Consider the following 21,904-nt stretch of genomic DNA (forward strand, 5'->3'; position numbering starts at 1 on the left):
TTACATTTTACGAGAGGATAGTCGTGCAACACATGTGAAACACCCTCAATCTCCTTTTATTCAACATTCATACGGTAAATATTTCTATTTTTAAAAATTATCTGTTACTAAACATACTCTGTGACGCCACAGCTCAAATGATTGGTAACGAAACATCTAACAAAGGATATTGCGTGACAACCAAGCTGTTTTTCTTTGACGTGACATGAATTCTTATTGTAACTTTTGGGTACATTTTCATTTCTGGTAGTGACTTAAACATTAGATCATTATCTCTGAGTAAATTATTTTAACTCTCTTTAACGGCATCAAGTGATCTAAGTACTAATCTAGAGGTCAAGTGCGGACAAACGCACGTGACCAACACGTGATTGGTTTTGGTTTTGTAGCTGATTGACTACATGATTAGCCAATCAGAGCAAAGCTACGGCAACATTGCTTGATTATCGATTCAATTGTGAAATTCCAATTTTTTTTCCTTGGATAAATATTCTGTGAAGATTTTGAATGTTTGATTACGAAATACTTGTTGATTTGTTATGCATCACGTGAAATACACGTGGTATAACACCTCAGCGTACATCTGCACTTCCTAACTTGTCACGTGTTTTATGCATGATGCGCACGTGATGACGAACTGCATCGCATTTGATCAGTATCTTTGTAACATATTATCTTCGGGGGTTGGGCTACCCCGGGGGGTTGTGTGCTCACTGTTTGGGGGGGAGGTAAGGTTCTTGCAGCAGTAGTAGTGGAGTATTTCGCCCGTGGGGTAATATGCAAAGGCACTGGAAAAAAAGAAACAAATGAGAAGCAGCGTTAACCGTGAGCGATGTAAAGAAAAAGACAAAATAGGACTGTAAATGTTTCCCACCTTGTTCCGATCTTCTTGTGACACACACGACAAGCTCTTTCATCGGTCAGGAGTATTTTACCCCCCTGATAATGCATACGTTGTTCTTGAACCTGTCGGGAAAGATCGTGCAGTTAGATTGTAAACTCTGACCCCTTAACAAAGAAGAGGTAGTGTTCCTCAGCCTACCTGTAGATGCTCGGCAAACAGAAGGCTCTTTAACACTTGAGAATTCTTCCGTTTCCTTTCTTTGTCTTCCAGAACATTGAGCAAAAACGCGTAAACCTCCCTCACTTGAATAGATGGAGGAAGTAGTTCAAGAGCCTGAAGATTCAAAACACCAGCGATCAGTAAACGGAACCGTCTGACATTAGACCGAGCCATCCCAAAACGGACAAGATCGTCCTGAAATAGTCGCGGGTGCCCGAAAGAAGGGGCCGTCCGAATTTATACGTCCAAAAAAAAAACGTCCGATGTGAAACGGATTCGTATCAAATCGGAAGAAATCCTTCAAAATGGGAGGGCATTTCTACGTATGTGAAATACACCTCTGCCTTTCAGGTACGTTGGAGTATTGGTCTCAGCCAGTAATGCTCACTTTTTTGTTATAAATTGCGCTGTGCATGTAAGATCTGAGTAGCACAAAGCAATCAAAACTGCAGAGTCAGTGACTCACACATAAACCGTACGACACAATTGTTACACATAATGTGCGACAAAATGGTCATACACACGTGCGAAACAATGGTTACACGCTCCTGCGACACAAGGTTACACGTACGAGCAAAACGATGGTTGCATGCACATGCGACACAATGGCTGCACGCATGTGCTGCACAATGGTTAAAACACGTGCGACACGACAGTTATACGCACCTTAGCAGTACTTATCTTTAAGTGATGTTCCTGAAGTACGTCTAGCGCCTTAGCAATGTTCGGTTTCATATTTTCCTTGCCGCTTATCTCAGGAGGCGCCAGGTACATGCGCAATAAGGACACGTACACCTACCAATCACAGATAGTCGTTGTTTAGACAACCTAAACTCAGAAAACCTAATCTAACTTCTAGTCTTTTTACGAAACAAATACGTGTATTTCATCGGGAAAAAAAAAACAGTAATGCGGGGATCAGAGTTGCAATGGCTGACCAGTACAAAGTCAAGTTATCAAAATCAAGTCAATACACCTACATCTTTACTGCCCTCCCGGCCTTCGTTATAATTTCGGTGACAATACCTAAAGGGAAAAAAGATCACAACGCTGTATTAAAAGTGTCCTGACATGCGTTAAATAGTGCGAAATTCACGCGAGGTTAATTTGCATAATTCTTGTGGCGATTTCAAGCGGAACAGACGGAAGCCTTTATATTACAATTTATTGAGCTTGTGAGGCCCATAAATTATGCTTACCCGGCCATTTTTTATAATTACAGTATGAGTGTCCCAAGTAATCCTGAACTGCATTGTTTTGCATCTCTATGGTCTGTGATTGGTCCAGAAAAATCAGGCCACTTTCTTCGCCAATCAGATGCAAAACTTACACAAAGTGCGACTTGGTCAGTCACGTATTCCCGCGCTTCAGGTAGTAAAAATTAGACCACATTTCGCTTGAACATCGTTAAACTGAAAGCCTCGCTTGAATATCGTAAAAACTAAAGGCAAAGTAATCACGACAGCTAATAAACAAGTCAACTGCCAGCCCGAGACAACGCAAGTGTACGAATCGCGATTAGTTTTAGTTACAAAACTAATTTAAGAGTGCTGCGAGTTTTGAAGCTATCATCCATCAAAGTAAAACGAATCCAAAGCAGTCACGGATTACTGTCGACACTATTTTTTAAGCCGTTGTGATTACTTTACCTCTGGTGTGACGAAACTTAATTAAAAGGCACTGGCAACAGGGGACTTACTCTTCAGCAAGTTTGATGTCATGTAAAATGTGGATGTATATAGCCAGAGCTTCCTCATGCCTTCCTACTCGTCCAAGCAAAAGAGCTCGTTCGTGATAAAAACCTGCGAGAAAGAAGGGAACACGAAAAAAAATGCGTCTTTAGAACATTTGGGGACACTTCTGGCAGAAAATCGAAAAGCAACACACAAACATCGCGCCTTTTACTTGACCACTGCGTCAGTTTTGGCGGGAAAACAAACGTTGAGTCACTTTTGGCGGGAACGCAAACGCTGTTTCAGTTTTGACGGGAACGTAAACGCTGCGTCAGTTTGGCGGGAACGCAAACTCTGCATCAGTTTTGGCGCGAACTATTTGTTTGGAGCTATGCTTGTAAGATTATTATTTCTCGCACAATAAGTCTTTGAAAAAAGGCTCCAAATTCTCAATGGTAAGAAAAATGAGACGACTCACTCTCTGGGAAGTGCGTTAATAGATGCTGCGCTTGATAATGTTTTGAAGTCTCTAACAAGAAGAGCAATCTTCCTCTCAGTTCTCCGAGTTCACCTGGTTCACTTCCGGGATGAACAGGCTTGTCACCTGACAAATAAACCACGTGACCATTATCAAGAATGTTTCTTAAAAGGCTTCTCCTTTTCTCTATTATTAAGAGTGATTAGCATCTAATCTCTCCTTATATTATCACCCCTGAATCACACACTAAGGTCACGAGAATAAAGGAAATGATCACCAACCAAATAAGCTTTGATATTTTAAACGAGTTCTCCTTGTCAGCATCAAAGGAAGTGCAGAGAAAACGGCATGAGGAACATAGATACCGATGTTAGGGTGTACAGGGTTAAGAAGGATGGTAAATTTTGGGGTCGATTGTTGACTAAAGAAAATAACCCGAGGGTCTGAGGATTGATTTGTTGAGTGGGAACTGGGACCTCCTCTTTCTACCAGGGTTGTGATAAGTGAACCACACCCTTCTGGGTCATCGTGCTGTGTTCTTGTGCGAGACAATTTACCTAGGAAACACCTCTAACCAGCCTGGAGGGTAAATGGCTACCGGCGAACTCGATGAACCTGATGATGTGCTAAGAGGGAGGGGGAGGGGGGTAACATAAACCTGAATCCCACCCGGAGGGTAGAGGCAATACTCCTAGTCGATTCATGGTAGAGCAACCGTGATCGGCTTCGGCTCCTTGTTGGGCATAAACTTTACAGACTTTCCCTTTTCTTTCGCCAACCGACGAAAAAAGAATAACTGCCTTCAAAGCAGATACGAACCTGTCGGTAACGAATCTAAATACTCTCTCATCAACACCTGCACTCTTTCACGGTAGCAGTTGATCAACTTGTTGTGAAAATCTGGCTTTGATTCATTCCAAAGGAAGATTATGTGTTCCTAAAAAGGGAGAAACTTCGTGAATTCACACCTTACGTAACCCTTTAACCCCTAAGAATGACTGGCATCTAATTTATCCCTACAATATCACCCTTGAATCAAACATTAAGGTCATGAAAATAAGGAAATGATCACGAACTCACGGAGACCTTGATTTCATGACAAATTCTCATTGTCAACTCTTCGGATATATATCGAGAACAGTATGGAGAATATGCGAACTGATGTAAAGGTTGTGAAGGGTTAAGTACAAGTTAGACTTCACTGTACACACCAAATATCTGATGGTCAACTGTTTCGCGCACTGTTCTATGTGAGCCAGTACTTTATCGCGTGGTAGGCCTTCGACTTCTGGTAAGTCTTCTGTAAATATCTAGGAAGACAAAGGAGGAAAGGTTCTTGAGCTTGATCTTGGGGAAAATATGAGTTTTTATACGGTTTTTGCTCATTATAAAACTTATAAAACCATGTATTTATCAACGTGTGTTTAAGTGTTTGAGCAAATAATAATAATAATAATAATACGGTCTGACTAATTGATCAGAGAGAGTTTCTTGTGGAAATTCAAACATTTGCTGAAAACCCCTAAGAAATTTCCACAACGAAAATCGAGTCCAGCGCGTTTACTTACGTTAAATTTCCAAGCATTTCAACACTTTCCAACGTTGTTCGCCTTCTATTTACAATAGGCGTGTGTTATTTGGACAAAACTTGCGCAAAATCCTACACATTAATCAGTTATTTACTTATTTTTGGCTTATGAGAGTTCTGGTAAAGATTTCCATAAGTAAACCAAATTGAAAATAAGAAAGTTTCCTAAAGTCGACTCAGAATTTTTTCTTTGCCCCACGCTCGTGGCGAGACGAAAAAAACACATTTCCTTTAACTGAAATCTTTAGAAGTTACCTTTAATCCGTCATCAGGGTGTGCCTTTAAAACCCAGACGGAAAAATCAAATATAAGCTTTAAGTGTTCATGACCTGAAAAAAGGAACACATTTGAGAACGATAAAACTATACATTGATCTCTTCTTTTTCTTCTCTATGTTGCGATGTGTCTGTTCAGCAACAAATCACAGATAAAGTGAAAACAAAAACGTGGTACACGAGGCGCAGCCAAGTGTGTTATTGATGTTCCCACCATATTTTGTCGTCTTTCGTTACCTAACACTTTATATACACACGGAAAAATGAAGTCTGTTTGTTTTATTGCTGACGATTACCTAAACGCTGGAGATATTGCACTGTTTTCTGGTGGCCTTTGAGTGGACCGCTGCTTCTCTGAGCCTGTCTCAATAAAAGGTCTAGGGCTGAAAGTAAAATGTGATAGGTTATAAAAATATCTCGACATCTGTGGACTAAACACGATCGAAACTCTCTCAACAGACACTAACAAGCCAAAAGAGGTCAAATATCTATAAAAACCATCAGGGCAGTTTCAGTTGACCATTTTTTACTTTTCTTGTTCACTGCCTGCTTAACTCTTTCACTCCCTCTTGTGATCAATACGGAGCTTTTTCATATAACATAAATTTCATTGTCCAGGGATGAGGAATCACAAAAACATTTTTTTTAAACTTATACTCCATTCAAGCAACAGCTTAAAGAAGTCTTAAAGCTGTTTTGTTAAACACAGTTTAAATTTGTTTCCTTCATAGAAGCTGCTTAAAGCGATGTTGGTCGGCTTCAAATTTAGCCCGTTGAAAATACAAGTCAGTGGCTATTTGAGACCAATGGAGGATTCAGTCTTTCCGTTTCCTATTTCTGATTTTCATTCAGTAAAACGCGGTTGAAGTAAACATGTTATGCTGATGTGAATGGGGCATAAGACACAAAAAAGGCATTTGGCACTGACTACGGAGAATAACCACTTCACTCACAGGAGCAAACAGAAACATATCAATATGTGGGTTACCATTTTGCTGAAGCCGAAGAGGCAAAAATTATCACTCTTGCAATACATCACTCACAGTAATAACCAATGTACCACAGCACAACCAACCTTTTTTATGAAGACCTTTAGCCTGGTAGAGTATCACCAATTCATTGTATTTTTTACTTTTCGTTAGAACTCTTTCACACTCCTCTACATGACAGAAGTTTTCTTTCAACCTCAGCAGTGGCGCTACGAGGGCATCGTTTGTCTGAAGGGGAAACGAACACAAAGTGGTTCACGTCATTTCAGCAGAAGGAGAAATTTACATTGTCTAGTTGTCTTTCTATTTAAAACTGTGTGTTTTTTGTTATAGAAAACGTTTATTTGCCATTTAATAAGGTACATGAAAAAATTACTCAATTCTGACTGCGGCAGTTTTCAGGTAATTCAATGCAGAAGAAGGTGATCCAGTGCAAAGAAGTACCAAACTAGACTGATTAATTACTTGAACTGTTCAGCCACACGTTGAGCTTCTTTGCGCCTTAAAGATGTGAAAATATCATTGTATATTATTGTTTTGATCGTACGCGGTTGTTTTGACCGAAGGCACCATGTCACTTGCTGGGTTTGAATAAATTATTTTTGCACTTGATGCGCGCGCTTTACTTTTGCATAATTATGATAAGTTATCTCGTATTTTTCATGGATATTATTAATATGTCATCACATGATTTTTCGAGTGCAATTTGGAATAAATAAGCACTTGCAAATTTTTTAAAAGACCACAAATTACAATCGGCATACGGACTCGTGCAATTTTGTTACTCTTTGAAAACATTTACTCGTGCTTATTTATTCCAAATCGAAATCATGTGATTACCTATACTAATTTCAATAGACCTAGAGTGTCCCTAGTTTTGTGCACACTGCGCTCGAAGTACCTAACACTTAACTAAACATTCTTCCTTTTTTTACTTACTTTAAGGTCTGGTTTAGCGCCCAGCTTCCAACAGGCGCCCCTCCTCCCTCAGGTAAAGTACAGGAAGACCTCAGAGGGGTAGACCTAGTGTGCCCTAGTTCAGCGGCTATTCATTTCATATCATGCGAAGCAGCAGTAAACTAGGCCAGCGCTCATCCCTTCTATACGAAATGTGACATGCAGGGGGAGGTTGGGGAGTGAATAACCCGGTTTCCTACCAGTGGAGGGAGGGGGTCGTTGGGCGAGAGGAAGGTGGGCGATCTCTGCGAATTTTCTTAAAAGGAACCGATCATAACCGAAGACTTCCGAGGATATTACGAAACTTTCCATAGACATTCAGTAGAGTTCGGACTCTACTTTCTCTCCAGTTCTTTCCTCTCTTAAATTAGGTGTTTTACAGAAACAAAGTTCACTGTTCACGAATAATTTTCACCCTCTGGATCAGTTTAGTCACTCATTTTTCCGTTAAGCGTAAGGAATTCGTTAGTAGGCGTGAGCTGGCTTAAGATCGACTTATCTATTTGCCTCTTCAATAATCTATTTAAATACCAACAGTACCAACCTGCAAGTAACATTTCAGTAGAGAAGTATCAATGACTTGTCTTCTGTGCTCTAAGTTCTTTTGAGCCTTTATATCAGCTACAAAGATTAAGAAAGAAGATAAAAAGAAAAGATGTTAAGCATACCTCTTAAACGAGGGACAACGAAAAATGGGAAGTTAATAATCACTTTGTTTACCCCACAACATGGATCAGCTAGTACCGTAGTAAAAACTAGTATCAGCCCATGTGTAGTTCTACCAAGTTCTACTAACTGAGCTACAAATGGTCACAAAGGTGGTAAGCGTAATCCAGGACTGCTTTAGTTTTGCAGTTGGTCACCCGCGTTTTTCCCGCGCAATGCTCAGTTTGCTTGGTTTTACTTTGAATTCTCATTGGCTCGTTGTGATATTTCCTCTTCTCTCATTGGCTAAAGCGATTACTTCGTATTTAATCGAAGTATTCAATTGCTCTGACGAAGGGCTACCACTCGAAACGTCAGCTTTTTTTTTTTTAATTTTTAATTTTTTCATTTATTTTTATTTAAACACGGTCAATTCATCAGCCTAAAAAATACATATCACACACACTAGAATATTTAAAACTCAAACTATATACTATAACACTAAAAGTTGTTTTCCGTGAGTGCCGTGCGTTAGAATGTCATTGATCTTACGTTTAAATACCCCAAGAGACTCTGTGTTCCTTATATTGCATGGTAGACTGTTCCATAATGTGGCGCCATTGTAGCTAAAGCTTTTTCGGTAATAATTAGTGCGCGGTAAGGGAACATTGAGCTTATTTTCAGAGTCCCTGAGGTCATAAGCAGAGTCACGCCACGTAAACTTTGAACACAGATACTCTGGAGCTAGCCCGTGCAGACATCTAAACATCATGGTGGCTTTGTGAATTTCCTGCTGGCGTGTAAGATTTTTCCACCTTAAAAACTCGAGTAGCTCAGTTGCATCAGCATCATAGTTAGAGAATGTCAACACACGGGCTGCTCTATTCTGCAATTTCTGCAGTTTGTCTTGTAGCGTTTTCCCACAGTTACCCCAAACAATGTCACAGTAATCAAAGTGAGGTTTTACTAAGGCTTGATAAATGAGATGTAAGGTTGATGCTGGGATCAGGTGCCTAATTCGCTTTAGGGCCCCGATACCAGAGGCGATCTTTTTGGTTAATTTTTCGATGTGACTATGCCAATCGAGTTTATCGTCTATTATTACACCAAGCGATTTCGTAGCTGTAACCTGGCTCACTTGAGTATTGTTCATTGTAATTGTTGGTGAAGCTGTGAGAGTATTCAGTCTCTGCCTCGACCCTATTAGCATGAATTCGGTTTTGGTCATGTTCAATGTAAGTTTGTTTGCTTTACGGTAGCCAATTTAAGACATTAACTCAGTTGATATTACAAAATTACCCTGCTAGAAACTAACCCCCTTTACTTGGTATTTAGTTTCGCGACACTCAGTCGTAGTGCACTCTGAAGCAAAAGCTTGTCTCTTCATTTCTTTACGTAATGCTTGAGTAATAAGAGTGAAATACCTTTACTGGGTTCTTTGGTAGAATCTTTATTTCTTCCCCTCTGCAAGCTTTCTGTCTTATCCTATTTTTGATCATCTCATTTCGTTTCTAGTGAGGAAAACATTTATATTGTACCAAGAGTTGTATAAGTGAGAGTAGGGCACAGTTTAACCCTTTAACTCCCAAGATCGAATTGTCAATTCTCCCCTCTGGCTACGACACATTTCTTTGTTAGTTAGTTACAAGAATTTGGTGTTCGATCAAGATAGCAATTGCTATCTGATAAGTTTGAGGTTTCTCATCACCTGTTTGCTGAATAATGTACGTGTGTTGTAGGGAGAAGTTACATGCTAATCACTTGTGGGATTCAAAGGGCTAACATAGCAAACTGAGCGATGAATAACAAAAACAATCAACTTTCTGTTTCATTGGTAACCAGCTGGTTATAATTTTGAAATATGGAGAATGCAACTATCTGGACTCTACCTGAGTCAAATATTCAACAAGCGCAACACAGCCTTTCTCCAGCTCCCCCGGAGTCAACTGGGGTGGTGGAGCAGGGTACTCAAGAAGCTTTCGAAATTCACTTGGGAGAAGATCAGGAAACAGGCCAATAACTTGTGCTGGGTCTGCGGACAGACAAACAAAGAGGCATTGTTATAAAAAGAATCTTGCAAAAGAAGAGTTCAGTTGCTTCCAATTGGAAGGAAGCTCGTGGATATTTCATTCGTAGACTTTTAAGTCAGAACCACCTTATACAGCATAATACGATTAAAATTGTACTACATGAAAGAACTGTTCAGTCACTTTCATCTGAATAATCACACCCTAGAGCTCCATTCACATACTTAAAAATTGGAGCTTTTCTTCTGCAACTTAAAAGCCACCTAAATTACAACATCACCACAAAGATCGTTTCATCATTTGGCTAAATTTCTGCATTTCAAACACATACTTTCATAAACTTTCATTTCAAACTGCACCATTGTTGATGATGCAGGAACCAAACTTGTGCAAATAGGAAATAACTAACCTGTCTCTAACTGGGCAAAGAGCTGCAACGAATCATCAAACTTCTTCTGACAGAACAAATCAAATGCATAAAGATTCTGAATACTCTCTTTTCGGGCAGCTTTCTCCTGCTCAGGTTCCACCACCATGTCCTGTTCATTAAAAAAAAAATACAAAAGTCTGTATACAAGACTAACTTCCATGCCTTCTACTACTTATATAGTTTGTTTACTTTAAAGTGAATTTTAGCACTGATTCTTCTGTTAAGGTAAGGGGGGGTCCCTGAGAGTGCCTTTGGCAGGGGGGTGGGGGGTGGGTCAGCTCTTTCTGATCCTCTTGTTAAGGCCGGGAGGTGCCTTCAGGTGCCCTAAAGGGGTGGGTCCTGGAGTGACTGTAACCCTTTCCCCCCTTGGTGGGATAAGTCTTTCTTGTTAAGTCAACAACATACAAATCATACAATTCAGGACGTGTAATCACACAAATTAGAGAAATCTGTATAGTATAAATCCCTTGCTTCAGTAGATAATGTACTCGGATGCCAGTCATTTCCTGACTGTATGGTGGCGGGATAAGCCACTTCACGTCAGGTGTGCGGAAATTCCTAACTGAGACCTCCCCTATGAAAATTCTTGGCTACGCCCATGAAAGGACGCTTTTCTTTCTTCAGATTTCCATGCCAGTTTCCCAGCACTCACTTGGGCTTGCTAGTAGAAAGAGGTACTACTGTGGTAGCTAGTGGAACCTTCAGTGGTACCTATCAACATTAGGGAGTATAACACCTTACCAGTTTTATGCAAGAAATTGTTCAATTATTTTTTTTAATCATAATTATCTCATTTCTATTATGAGTTTGGAGCAATTTTCAATTTTTTTGTAATGAGTCATTGACACTGATTTTTTAACTATGTAATCATTAATCATATACTAATTCTAACCAGCATCATAAGAATTGAATGATTGACAGTAAGGAGAATTACAAATTTGATCTGGGAGTTAAGGGGTCACCTGCCAAATAACACATTTTAGGGCTCAAACCATCCAATGCTGAGTTCTTGGTGCAAACCAGGACACCTTGATGTCTTCCAACAGTTAACTGCAGGTCTATGTTAAGAGCTCAAGGAAAAGAATGTCAGATTACTTACCGCTAACATAAGAGCAAGGCTGAATTGCTTGTCATGCAATAGCTGTTGTATTTGCATGGGGATAGATACAGGGATGAGTCTCCACACATAGCTTGGTGATGCTATATACAAGTGCTTTCCATGAGCAATAAATCTGGATTTAGGCAAATCAATGCTCTGGATAAGTGCACGAGGACTGATGGTTCGTATCTCTACATAGCGAGGAAGAAGGGCGATTACATAAGGTTCAGCATAATCTGCAAAGGAACAATGACAATCTTTAAAATTTAATGAATTACTGAACACACTGACAAAAAGTGGAAGGAAGTCTGAAAGCTTTTGGTTACTTGGTTTAACCCTTTACCTCTCATGATTAACCAAGAGAGAATTTCTCCTTACAATATTAGTACAATATCAACCAGATAAGCAATGAGATTAAAGAAAAATATCAATTTGGAGGATCCAATACTAAATTCTCTGAACCAACATTACGAGAATTGTATGGTTGATAGTAAGGAGAATTACAAATTTGATCTGGGAGTTAAAGGGTTAAGACCAGCTTGCCAAACGCTGATGCTTCCTTCAATAATCAATACAGGTAACTTTGCTTCCTTTACTGATCAATTTTTAAATCATTTTTTTTGGATATATCTAAATCCCTTTGATTACGTATTGAGAACAGGAATAAAAGGGGCTTAACTTTTTAGCTGCAAGATGTGGTCATAGGTGTAACAGTGACAATTTCCTTCACATAACATTCTTGGATAATTTTGGTGAAACTTTTTGTCCCTCAGGCAAACTTCTTAAAAAATTCAAACAAGTTTGACAGTGTGGAAATAAGTCATAGTAACTCACTTTTGAAGCAGTACACATAGAGAACATTGCCAAAGAGATCTGTTATATCAAATTACCAATCACTGTCTAATAACAATAATAATAATAGTGTTTAATATTTAGTAAGCAAACTTGCCATGGCTGTTTCAGTGGGGCTGTCAAGATTGCCTTGTTGGTTAGGGCAATGTTAAAATTTTGATTAAAATGTAGAATAAGTTCCTAAAATTGAAAAGAGTCAAAACCTTAAAATATGTAAATAAATTAAATATCAAAGTAAAAATTGCTTAAAATTTGTTGAAATTGTTTAAGAAAGTTTTGATGTTTGCTTCAAAATCAGATACATGTAAAAAAAATTTTGTATGGACTTGTGAAAAAGAGTCGATATTTCACCTAGCTCTGTTGGTGTATCTGACCATGTCAGGGTCTGTTTCTGTGTCTTCTTTCCATCACTGTCAGTTATAATGCTGATATCATCGCGACAAAGAATTAGTTCTCCACTTGGCAAAGAAGCTATTGTGGGCTCCAAATGACGACCAGTGGAAAACAGCTCTGTTGCAGCACCAGTGCCAGTCTACAAAAGAAAAAGAGATTGTTGTTTTGTTTCAGCCATTTACTACCCAAGGGAAATGCCAAATTTTCTAAAATGAGAACCATGAACCATTAGACCAAGTAAAAAATATCTTTTTAAAGGCATTTTCTGGGGTATGCTATAAAGGACACCAACAGGTATGGAGGAGGTGACTGTGGAGACTGAGACATGTGCAAAGTTTAAAGTAAAGAAAAGTTGAAAGTTTTTGTTTGCCTCATACATCAAGGGTACAGCACTAAACTATGGCTTAAATTGCAGCTCTCGGAGCATTGATTATTGTGAGATATCACCATGACCAAAACAGTACAATGAAAAAAAGTTCCCAAAAGTTGCAGGGGTGCAAATCAAGTCTTCTATTGAAGGGGAGCATGATTTTATGCCTTCAAAATGAAGATCTTGCAATGACCTTTCCATGGTGAAAATTTTCAGAAAAAATTATCTAATAATCAGCATGTAATGGTGCCTAATGCCATATGGCACTCTTGGTCATTAATAGGCAATTATTTTTACAGTAGGTAAGTGTTTTGAACCCAGGGATATCATGTGATCATGTAGTCTGATAGTCTGTATGAAGGTAGTCCTGAGTCAATACTACCAATAATTATAAGTCCTTCTTTGAAATGCTCTCACCTGAATGATCAAACTGCATAATCAAAACTCATTTGAAAAGACGTATCTACTATGACAACCATGGTGGCCACTATGGTTATTGCATGACAAGCACTAGAGTTGTTAGTGTGTGAAATGATTTGAATTGACTCACTCTGTTGTATATAGCCAATATTAAAATGATCAAAGAAAAATTTATGCCTTTATTCAACACTCCTTTATGGCAAAGCAACCACAATTTGGATATTCTAAAATGCCTCCTTCAGAATCTAACTTGGAAAGTTTACTTCTTCACAGCAATTCCTGCATGGTTTTGTTATACACAGCTGTATCTTTGGAAGTTATGAATGTAGGCTGAATGATGCAATCCCCTGACCCTTTCATTGCAAAAGTGATTACCATGTAACTTCTCCTTACAACATCCATACATTATCCAGCAAACAGGAAATGAGAATACTCAAACCTATCAGGTGAAAGTTCTTATCTTGATCTAACATTAAATTCTTGTAACTAATTTACAAGGAAATGTCTAGCAGCTAGAGGGGAGAATAACATTGTAGCACCTTTATGAGAGAGTATTCTTTTTTGAAGCCAACACAGAGAGAGTCCTCGGACCAAACTAATGCCTTTGCTGCATCTGGAACCAGAAGATCTTCTCGCTCTTGGAATTCTCCATTCCTCCAACTAAATAACTAAAGGATTGAAATTTCAGTTGAATTAAGGAAACATTACATAACAAACCAGTTTTTATAGCTAGAAAAATTAAGCAGGCAACATTTTGATAAGTTGGAAATTTTTGCTCAGAATCAGACAAATGCCCTTCACCCCTTACACCCTAACATAATTATGCATATTCTCCAAACTGTTCTCTATACATTTCCTAAGTTCTAACAAGGAGAATTTGTAAAACCATCAAGAGCTGTGTTAGTTGCTGATCATTTCTTTTATTCTTGTGAGTTAAACATTTGATTCAAGGGATCGATTGTAAAGAGGAATTAGAATCTTGTCACTCTTAGGGATTAAAGGGTTAAAGGACTTTTTTTCTAACTAGCTTGAACAGGAGAGCCATCAGACAGAGTTCCCTCCCCTTCCATCATTCCCTCACCCACTCCTTTTTCCTTCAGTAGGATGAACCAAGAACCCTTCCTTTATATCTCTCTTGAAACATTAACAGTGCTTCCCTGCACTAAATTTTTCACTATGTTAAATACTTTCATGTGCATTGTTTACTCACCTGTAGTTTTCGTTTCACCGAAACACATAGCTTTAGTTCAAGAGCTGGTGAAGGATCTAAATAAATAATAATAAAAATATAATTATTTCCCAATTAAGAACTGGTAGGGAAACATCTCATGCCAATGAAACTGGAGTAGGCTCTGGTGATGAGGTGTCAGGAGTGACCAAGAGAACAGGAGCTGGATTGAAACATACATCTCAGGCTGGTTTTCTTAAGTTCACTCATAACTCCCAAAATCTGATTGTTAATTCTCCCCTGTAGCTGCTACACATTTCCTGTAAATTAGTTATGAGAACTTGGTGCTAGAGCAAGATAGCAGCTTCTACAAGTACCTGAGAAGTCTGAATATTCTCATTACCTGTTTGCTGAATAATGTATGGATATTATAGAGAGAAGTTTCATGTTAATCATGTCTATGAGTTCAAGGGTTAACAAAGTAACAGTGTACATGGAAAACCTGAACAGATATTTGGAAAATCTTTAAACTTACCAAACACTGAGGATTGTTTCCTTTCCTGTTAAAATAAAGGAAAAATAGAAGTTTGAAACCAAACATACTGACAACTTAATTTCTTCAAAGTAGTTTACTTATGGAAGAGGTGATTCCATGAAATCAAATTTCTTTACTGAAGAAATTTGTCAGTCAGAGTGACTTGGTATCTTCCAGGGAGAGTTGCAATTGTCATGTCAGTGTAAAGATCCAAAAAAAATAAAAAATTTTTAAAAAAAATTAAAAAAAAAATATATATATATGTAATCCACTCAAAGTGGAATTTTGTCCAAACAAGATACTTCAAAAATAGCCTCCAAAACTCTGCTTAGGCAACAATATGGTTTAAGTGCAGGAGTTACCACAATTTTTACACACTGTTAAAATCTTTGAAAAACTCTTTACAGTGGCCAATTTACATTTTATTTTATCAACTCAGTTGATAAAACGAACTTATTACTAAATCTAACCTTTATATCCACAGCAAAAACACTGGCTCCTTTTGTTTTGTGCAAGGTAAACTTGTGAGCAAAGGTCTCCAAGTTATGTACACTAACAACAGAATCTGAGCGAAAAAAAATACCAGAATTAGTAAATTTCCAAATTACATGTACGGTAATAATCACTAATAAGTACTATCAAAATGAGATCGTACTGTTGAAATTATTAAACGACAAACTAACGTATAAAATAATCCAAAAGTATGACACAGAAACCCTGTCACTTGCAGAAGGCTCAATTTAACCCCTTACACCCTAACATCAGTATGCATATTCTCCCTACTGTTCTCTATACATTTCCAAAGAGGCTGACAAGGAGAATTTCTCTCACAATCAAGGCTGCTTTAGTTGGTGATCATCTCCTCTACTCTCATAACTTTCATGTTTGATTCAGGGATGATATTGTAAGGAGAAATTAGATGCTAGTCACTCTTAGGAGCTAAAGGGTTAATACAACATATGACATGAATTTGTAAAGTTAAAAAATTTATTTCACTCTCCTCGCATTACCTGACAAACTTATCAGTAGATTCAGTTGCTCAACTACTGCTAACTGCAAGAAAATATTAAAAAAAATGATTATAAGTTTGAATTCAAAACAATTATTTTAGTCAGACTTGAATGCTCTCAGGCAGCAACAGAATCAAAGTTGGAGAGCTGTCAGAGTTGTAAGGATCCTAACATCCCATTCATTGGCTACGTTACAAAAGTTTGTACACTGTCTTCCAGACTGTTCCAGCTATTAGTAATTAGAGAAAAGCAGGGGAAAAAAACAGTGGTTGGCTGGAAAACACAATCACTTTTTTCTGTTACCCTATTTTCCATCAACCCAACCAACCTTAAACCTTTAACTCCCATGAGTGACCAAGACAGAATTTCTCCTTACAATATCAATACAATGTCAAGCAGACAAGTGATGAGAATAAAGAGAAAAAATATCAATTATGGATTATAGGTTGATCCAATACCAAATTCTCCATACTAAGATCACAAGAACTGTATGACAGATTCATTAAGGAGAACTACTAATGAGATATTGGGAGGTAAAGGTTAAATGATGATGATGATGATGATGATGATGATGATGATGATGATGAGACATTTTCATAAAGCACATTATCTATACTACTATGCTATGATGCACTTAACAATACTGCAGGAGGACTTTCCATATTGCACTGAGCGGTTATTAATTTAAGAAAGGGAAATTAGTAGATACCCCCAAATGTGAAAATTTTGGAAACAAGGCTAGACCAGAAAATATGTTCCCTAATCTGTAAGAACTGCATGGGTTTCTTTCACAAGTCCCCTTCCAACCAGAACAAACAGGAAGCAAGAGATGGAACCAACAGCTTTCATTGATTAAGACTAGAATGTCTACACTTGCAGACGCCATAACAAAGGCAGCACATTCTCCTCACTAGTTTGAGGATCCTAAGTGTTGGTCTGGTCAAGGCTTGAACCCTCAACTTCCCACATGGCAGGACCAACGTTCTACCACCTGAGGTAGCCAGGCAATGGTTAAGACCTTACAGCAAGAGCAATAAGTTGACTTATTATAAAAAGGAATTGAGTTGCAAAATAATTCAATGAATCAGTGAATATCTTTGTCAATAAAACCGCTCAGAGAATTAGCCATTACAGCATCATAGTGGTGTATGTTATTTGTATAATTTACCTGTGATATAGGCTTCTTTGAGAAACAATTTGTTGGAGCTTCGTAGCTCCACGTCAAACCTGTTGTCACCTATTTTAACAGAAACAAAATTAAAGATGAGAAAGAATGAATTATTATCAGTCCCTTTAGAGTCTATAACTGCACAGGGCTCCCACAGGATTCCACCAAGGCAACTGGTCCAACACTTCCTTTCAGAGCCACACCCCATGGACAAGAAAACTGCTGTAACCTTTCTTTCAGGAAGAACAGCAGTCAGCCAATTTAGGAAATAACAACAAAGACAATATTTCTTATCAGCGCAAAAGGCAGTGTTCTTCACAGATTTTTAAGCCCTTGAAATGCTTGTGACCAGCATCTAATTTCTCCCTATAGTAATACAGCTGAATCATTTATAAAGTTCACAAGAATAAAGGGCAGAGTATGGAGAATATCAATACTGATGCTTAGGTGTAAGAGGTTAAGTAGCCAGACATGAAAAAGCAACAGTTGGCAGTAAACAAGTGAGTGTGTAGCATCAATTCTGCTAGAACCTGATCCTCTTATTTTTACTCACTGTTTCCTTTCCAGTTTTATTTAATCCTCTGCGATACATTTGAAACCAAAGCAAGGGTTATAATCTATTTCAGATCAAGACAAGTCTTTTACATTTTCTCCTTATTAGAGTAGACAGTTGTTTGGAAACAAAAAGCTGATGAAATCACTGGTGGCAGTTGCTTCAGGGGAACACTAAAAAGCCTAAAAAACTTGTTGTGTGTGTAGCAGAATTTTATTACCTGTGCCCATCTAAAACACCATACAAAAGCAAGTGCCCCTGTCTTGTTCCAACAAGAAGATTGTCACCTGAAACAAATAGTAATAACATATCCTGAGAGGGTGAATTGCTAAAACACATCTCCCCAGTTGTTATTCTGCAACCCAGTTGACCCATTTAACAAATAAAGTCCACATTGATAGAAGCCTATTCACTAAGAGCGAAGACAACATCAAGACTGGTAAGAACAAAAGAAATGCGTCAATGATGTTCTACCACATTTTGAAATTTGTTTGTTGCGTACTATTACTATACAGAACCACAGCAACATGGATTCTGTACAAAACCAGTCCCCCTCCTAGCCCCAATCTGTGTGGCTATCCATATAAGTTTGACTTTTGCGCAGATCATGCAAATAAAAGGTGTAAGCGTGAGTTGTAATGTAATTGCAGGGAACATTCTTATGCCAGTCATATTCCAAAATCGTCAGAAATTATAACCACCCCTCTGGCAATGATTTGTAAGTAAGAGAGTTTGGTTGAGTCAACAGCAAGTTAAATTCCCCTTAAATTTATAGATGGTGTGTTGGTTCTAGATTCTATCTGTTTTATTTGATACAAAAACAAAATGTCATCAATAGTAAAATCATCCATGCATCTGTACTGTTATAGATCATTGGTAAAAACTAATCACAGTGAGTGTAAAATTAACAATTATTCATTATTGGAGGTGAATATTTACCAAGCTGTGAAGTAGTGAGGTAAATATCCACCATTTCACTGACACTGAGGTGAAAATTTTTTTATATGTACCACACAGAAACCAAAAAAGTTGTGTATTTCTGTCAATATACCAAAAATGATAGGGAATAAATTGGTGGCCTGCACTTTGTCTCTTAGGTTGCTCAGAGGTAAATAGTATGGTCCTTGCTGATCACTTCAATCAATCAATGCATGCCAAAAGCACTACTCATCTGTGTGGTACATACTGACTCAGCTTATCATATAAAGAATGAGTGATTCCATTTCTAGATTATACTAAGTGCTTTGAGGCAATGTTTGTCACGTCACAAATAAGAAAATTATAGATTAGAATTTAAACGTGTTCTCTGAAACACATAACACAGAATCCAGATTTTATAAGACTGCTCATTAAAACATTACCCGTCAAGTTTGACCAACAGCTGATGGCTAAAAGATGTACAAGCGTTGTTTTAGTTTCAAGAGAAATTTTTGCTTTTATTTTTTCACGGAGTATTCCGTTTTTTACGATATTACCACAAGTAGCTATGCAATCTATTTGCAATGGCAGCTTCTCCATGATTACTGCATTTTCAAATGCATCGTGCATGTTTGCATACCACTCTGATTTCAGGAGCTTTTAGACCAGTACTGTTTCATGATTACATATCGCTTGCTATCATGTTTCCGCTGAGTGTCCTCGGATGAAAGCCATTATTCTGAGCCTGCGGTTCATTCGCAACCATAGCGGTTTCATCTCTTTAAACGATCGCCAATTTTCAAATTAAAACGAAGGGAAAACGAAACCAAAAGTACTAAGATGGCTTGAAACCGCTCAAAAATTCTCAAGTAATAAGTATTATTGGTTTAATGGCAGCAATTCAGGGTTTTTTTCCCTACGCATTGACTGAGCAAAACAGAAATAAAAACCTGTCTGAATGTCACATGACTGATGACGTTTGAATGACATCAGTTCCGTTGTAGCGCTCGGTCTGTGCTCTGCCATCAAACTTCCCCCACAGTTACAACTGACGCGGAAACTGTTAAGACAAATCTTCACGAAATCGTGAACATCCACCTTCATTTCAACGATTATTTCCAGCAGGTTGGTTTTCAAGAAATTCGCCATGTCCAATATCCAGAATCCTCCAAACTTACGGGTAATTTCTCTTTTATTTTCTTTTTTTTATTGGGGCAGTTTTTTTTCGCCTTATTAGGTTCAAGCTTCAACTGCTGTTTTAAACAGATAATTTATCTCTCTGCTGTCTCTCATTTTCCCGGGATCCCTTCTCGGATGCGTTCTAAGGGTACCGATGAAATATCAGCTCAAACCCAACCAATTCACATCCGCCATTAACAACAGAGAAATGGTCGTAAACTTTGACCACGGTACAAGGAATCGAAGAATGCTATGACAAGAAGAAACAACTTGTGAACGCTTTCAAAAGGTTTGTTCAAAACGCTCATGATCATGGCGAGTGTAAAAGCATTTCAACGCTACATTCTTAGAGAAATTGGCCGTACTGCCAAATGGCGTGTCGATACACTGGCAATCAAGATCTTATTATGACAAGCATTACTTTTACTTTCTAGCACAACAATATCGACAAGAAAATCAACGTAGGACTTTGGTCTGAAGTAAAATATTGTCAAATTTCCGAACTAAATTGAGGGCCTAATAGACCCAAAGCTAGTCCTAAGCCGCAAGTTGAAGCATGGAAATATGTGCTACTTAGTACATTTCATTTATTTCGTAGCTCTATTACCGGTCGCTATGAAAGGTCAGGGACAGGAATGCGATTCTATACAAAAATCTATAACTAAACCTCTTCCTTGATTTTCGTGAAATGTTTCTGCACAGTAGCAACCTGTTGTATGAATATTTAATTGCCTTTCCATATACGTTTGATTTTTGTTTAAAAAAAGAGAAGGTTTTCCTTTAAAGTCTTTCTGCGGTAAACTACGGTCAATGGTCCAAAACGAACTGGGTTCGAAAGCTGGTGCAGATTTTGGTGACAAATGATTGGTGCAAAGGGCCAGTAATGCATAGATCTTTCATAGAAAAAATGATTAATGAGATACCCGTAGGGAATGATGCAATCCAATTGTTTACCAGAAACTTGTCAATTTTTTTAAAGTCTGGTTCAACAAAAGCAATTTTATTTTATGTTCCAAATTGTACTGTATTTTTGCTTGTTTCAGAGAAAGACAATGAATTGAAAATCAAGTTTCAAATTTATGTACCCACATTACAAGTGAATAATTTGTGATGGTAATAGGACTGAGTGGAGTCCAATTCGGTCTGTACTCATACAAGTGATAACAAAACAGGACAGCCACTTAGTGGGAGGTCCAAGTTTTTTCATCACAAGTATAATAATTCTGACAATAAGGTCATAATATGGCTTAGTGGTGTCCAATTCGGTCCATCAGTACACGATAATTGCATTTCCAGAAAGTAAGAGAGCCAAGTTATGAAAGAAGGGGCAACTTTGCATTAAAAGATTGACAGAGTTGGCCTAAAATGTTTAATGATTTGATTTTTTGATGTATAATACAACTTAGAATGTGAGTAGTTGATTTAAATGAAACTTTGAATGTGATTGGTTGATTGAAACTACAACTTTCAATGTGAGTGGCCTAGTAAACGCTTCAAAATAACAAACTCTTATTAAAAACTGTCTGAAAATCTCTTGGCACAGGAATCAAAGGGAAAAAAATAGGAGTTTTTTTTAAACCACGTGCAAGCAAGGAGAATGGACTTTAGGGTCAATTTGAGAATAGCATTGGAACTTGTAAATGTTTGTGAAGTACTTACAAAGTGCCTAACCTGATTGGTTATAAACCTCGTTTTATTAAGTTTATTTTATAGAGCAAGAGACCATAATTACTATTGGCTAACTGGTATAATAACCCACTTGGGGAGTTTCAAGAACTGCAGTAAAGTGCAAAATCACTCACCCCATGTACATGCTTTACAATTGTGTATGAATTGTGACCATTTCAAATGCTATATGGCAGTCTTTGTTACCTGCTGAGGTTGAAATTTGTAGTTGTCCAATATTTTAGGACACCTTGGTTTGATGTTATTGGGTTGGTTATGGCACGCTGTCATTAGTGCATTTGATCCTCATTGTTATTCTGAGCAGTAGACATTGTTCCCCTATAGGTTCACTTTGTTACTGATCAGCTGCTCATGCTTTCTTGATAGTAGGCATTCATTGTGTAAGGAATTTCAATTAGGTTATCTCTATTGATGTTATTAGGAATAAA

The 21,904-nt window shown here is 37.9% G+C and overlaps 1 protein-coding gene across 1 annotated transcript; it reads right to left on the reverse strand.

The window, feature by feature from the left end:
- Positions 1–35: 35 nt before the first annotated feature.
- LOC131789455 (vam6/Vps39-like protein) lies at positions 36–19,304 on the reverse strand. Its single transcript, XM_066160520.1, is given in 28 exon segments — positions 36–788; positions 875–966; positions 1,043–1,177; positions 1,730–1,858; positions 2,044–2,089; positions 2,763–2,865; positions 3,215–3,340; positions 4,034–4,151; positions 4,426–4,524; positions 5,058–5,131; positions 5,374–5,460; positions 6,153–6,294; positions 7,568–7,644; positions 8,221–8,716; positions 9,093–9,179; positions 9,558–9,700; positions 10,105–10,234; positions 11,225–11,460; positions 12,428–12,608; positions 13,799–13,927; positions 14,470–14,525; positions 14,963–14,987; positions 15,433–15,527; positions 15,973–16,015; positions 17,141–17,164; positions 17,166–17,199; positions 17,914–17,980; positions 19,169–19,304. Coding segments are annotated over 28 exon segments (3,183 nt in total). The 5' UTR covers positions 19,242–19,304; the 3' UTR covers positions 36–652.
- Positions 19,305–21,904: the final 2,600 nt, after the last annotated feature.

Source organism: Pocillopora verrucosa, chromosome 13 (assembly GCF_036669915.1).
Source record: "Pocillopora verrucosa isolate sample1 chromosome 13, ASM3666991v2, whole genome shotgun sequence".
Taxonomy (NCBI): Eukaryota; Metazoa; Cnidaria; class Anthozoa; order Scleractinia; family Pocilloporidae; genus Pocillopora; species Pocillopora verrucosa.